The sequence below is a fragment of the Melospiza melodia genome, unplaced genomic scaffold, assembly GCF_035770615.1.
Source record: "Melospiza melodia melodia isolate bMelMel2 unplaced genomic scaffold, bMelMel2.pri scaffold_44, whole genome shotgun sequence".
Taxonomy (NCBI): domain Eukaryota; kingdom Metazoa; phylum Chordata; class Aves; order Passeriformes; family Passerellidae; genus Melospiza; species Melospiza melodia.
The window spans coordinates 2,453,797-2,456,754 of NW_026948761.1; the positions used below are offsets into that span (position 1 = coordinate 2,453,797).

General features: G+C 57.4%; 1 protein-coding gene across 1 annotated transcript; it reads left to right on the forward strand.

Annotated features, from left to right (window-relative positions):
• Positions 1–218: 218 nt before the first annotated feature.
• Positions 219–1,151, forward strand: LOC134434577 (olfactory receptor 14I1-like). The gene has a single exon (XM_063183238.1). It carries the CDS (start codon positions 219–221, stop codon positions 1,149–1,151), a length of 933 nt encoding a protein of 310 aa, XP_063039308.1.
• The last annotated feature ends 1,807 nt before the right edge of the window (positions 1,152–2,958 follow it).

Sequence of the window (2,958 nt, forward strand, 5' to 3'; positions counted from 1 at the left end):
GGCCCCTCGCACAGACCTGGCTGCTCCTGGCACACTCAGCCAGCACAACTGGAGCTCAGGCAGGGACCTGGGTGAAGGATTTCCCAGAGCAGGAACAAGGGTGGGTGAGTCCCAGTGGGACAGTCTGCAGGGAATGGCCCAGGTGTGGCTCCAGGCAGCCTCTCCTGACTTTCACTGTCCTTTCTCCATGAACAGTTCCCCATGTGCAGCCTCAGCAAATGTCCAACAGCAGCTCCATCAGCCACTTCCTCCTGCTGGCATTGGCAGACACACGGCACCTGCAGCTCCTGCACTTCTGCCTCTTGCTGGGCATCTCCCTGGCTGCCCTCCTGGGCAACGGCCTCATCATCAGCGCCGTAGCCTGCAGCCGCCACCTGCACACGCCCATGTTCTTCTTCCTGCTCAACCTGGCCCTCAGCGACCTGGACTCCATCTGCACCACTGTCCCCAAAGCCACACACAATTCCCTCTGGGACACCAGGGACATCTCCTACAAAGGATGTGCTGCCCAAGTCTTTTTCTTTATGTTTTTCATTTCAGCAGATTTTTACCTTCTGACCATCATGTGCTATGACCGCTATGTGTCCATCTGCAAACCCCTGCACTACGGGACCCTCCTGGGCAGCAGAGCTTGTGCCCACATGGCAGCAGCTGCCTGGGCCGGTGGCTTTCTCAATGCTCTCATGCACACAGCCAATACATTTTCCCTGCCCCTGTGCCATGGCAATGCCCTGGGCCAGTTCTTCTGTGAAATCCCACACATCCTCAAGCTCTCCTGCTCACGTTCAAACTACAGAGAACTTGTGCACATTGCAGTTAGTTCCTGTTTAGCACTTTGCTGTTTTGCGTTCACTGTTTTCTCCTATGTGCAGGTTTTCAGGGCTGTGCTGAGGATCCCCTCTGAGCATGGACGGCACAAAGCCTTTTCCACCTGCCTCCCTCACCTGGCCGTGGTCTCTCTGTTCCTCAGCACTGCTGTGTTTGCTCACCTGAAGCCCTCCTCCATGTCCTCCCCATCCCTGGATCTGGCCCTGTCAGTTCTGTACTCAGTGGTGCCTCCAGCCCTTAACCCCCTCATCTACAGCCGGAGAAACCAGGAGCTCAAGGCTGCAGTGTGGAGACTGATGACTGGATGGTTCCAGAAACAATAAACGGCTGTAAAACTCTTGTCAATCATTTGCAATAAATATCATCTTTCATACTACTTGTTTGTTTAATTTTGGACGATGTGTTTCTTTGTTTCACTTTTTTTCATATTGTCCACAAAGAAATGTCATTCCTTGTACCATTTCTCATTGTGTTTCTCTCCAAATTCCCTGTAGCCCCAGACTGTGTCAATGATGGGCCACGCTCTGGGTGACTTGAAAGGAAATGAAGGATCTCCCAGCAGAGTTTTCACCAGAGATGCCCCTCTTGCTGCCTTCTCTGGAGCTGCAGCAGCAATGTCTCTGTGCAGAGCTGGGGCAGATCAATGCTGGCCCAGCATCTGTGCCCAGCAGCAGCAGCACTTGGTGTTGCCAGTGCTGCTGCCATGGCCCTGCCCCGCTGCCCTGGTGGCCCTGGTGTTGCTTTAGGGCCTGAGTGCTCTCAGGGCCGGGCACAGTTCTGGGGGTGGCAGTGCCGGGGCTGCAGCAGGGACAGGCCATGGGCACTGCTGGGGCAGTGCTGACGTCTCAGGCCAGGCCCTGGGGGCTCCAGGCTCCTTGCCCAGGCTCTCTCAAGAACACGGCCAGGCCAATGCTCAGCACAGAAAACCCCCGTGAGCAGCCCCAGGCTGGCCGTGGGCAGGCTGGGGGCAAACAGCATGGCTGGGGCTCTGCAAGGGCCCTGGGGGAGATGGGAAGGAGCAGCAGAGCAGGGGCTGATCCATCCCCAGTGCGCTGGACAGCCCAGGGCAGCGTCCCAGAGCATCCTGATGGAGCTGCCAACAACAATCCCCCTCTGCAGCCCTGGCCTCTCCTCCAGCTCACACAGGTGCCCCATCCTTGCAGGCACAGACACGGCAGCACTGGCTCAGCAGCCCCTGTTTGCATTGCACACAGCAGGCAGGAGCACCCCCATGCTGTTGGTGTGGGGACATGAGCCTGAGGGAGCACAAATGCCATCAGGCCCTGGGGCCAGGAAGGGCTGGGGGACACCAGGGAAACCACTCAGCTTTGTCCTGGCGTCTGCAGTGAGCCAGAAAGTTTGTTCCCATCAGCTGGGAGTTTCCTGTCCCACTGCAGACGCTGTTGCTCAGAGCCAGGGCTGCCTGGAAGCCACCCCCAAACTGCCCTGAGCGTTTCCTTGGCTTCATCCTTGTTTTCTTTATTCTTCCTGCTACAAATTTCTTCCCATTGCCCACTCCAGTGGGCCCAGAACTGGACACAGCCCTTGAGGTGCTGCCCAACCAGTGCTGAGCACAGGGGAAGAATCCCTGCCCTGCTCCTGCTGGCCACACCATTCCTGATCCAGGCCAGGAGCCATTGGCCTTCTTGCCCACCTGGGCACACTGCTGCCTCATGCCCAGCCTGCTGTCCATCAGTCCCTGCAGGTCCCTTTCTGCCTGGCTGCTGTCCAGCCACTCTGTCCCAGCCTGTAGCACTGCAAGGGTTGTTGTGGCCAAAGTGCAGGAGTCAGCACTTGGTCTTGTTCAACCTCACTGTGTTCGATTTGGGCCCTGGATCCAGCCTGTCCAGGGCTCTTTGCAGAGCTCTCCTACCCTCCAGTAGATCAACTCTCACACCCAGCTTGGTGTCATCTGCAAATTTGCTGATGATGGACTCAGTCCCCTCATGCAGATCATCAGTGCAGACATTGAAATCCACGCTGGCTGGCTCTGACCCCTCGGCCATCCTGTGGGTGCCCTGTGATGGCACTCAGGGTGATCTGTTCCATAACCTTGCTGGGCACCCAGGTCAGGCTGACAGGCCTGGAGTTCCCCAGCTCCTCCTTCCAGCCCTTCTTGGGCATGGGCTC

Excerpts from the sequence above, each read along its gene's own strand:
- LOC134434577 (XM_063183238.1), top strand. The coding sequence starts at position 219 with ATGTCCAACAGCAGCTCCATCAGCCACTTCCTCCTGCTGGCATTGGCA.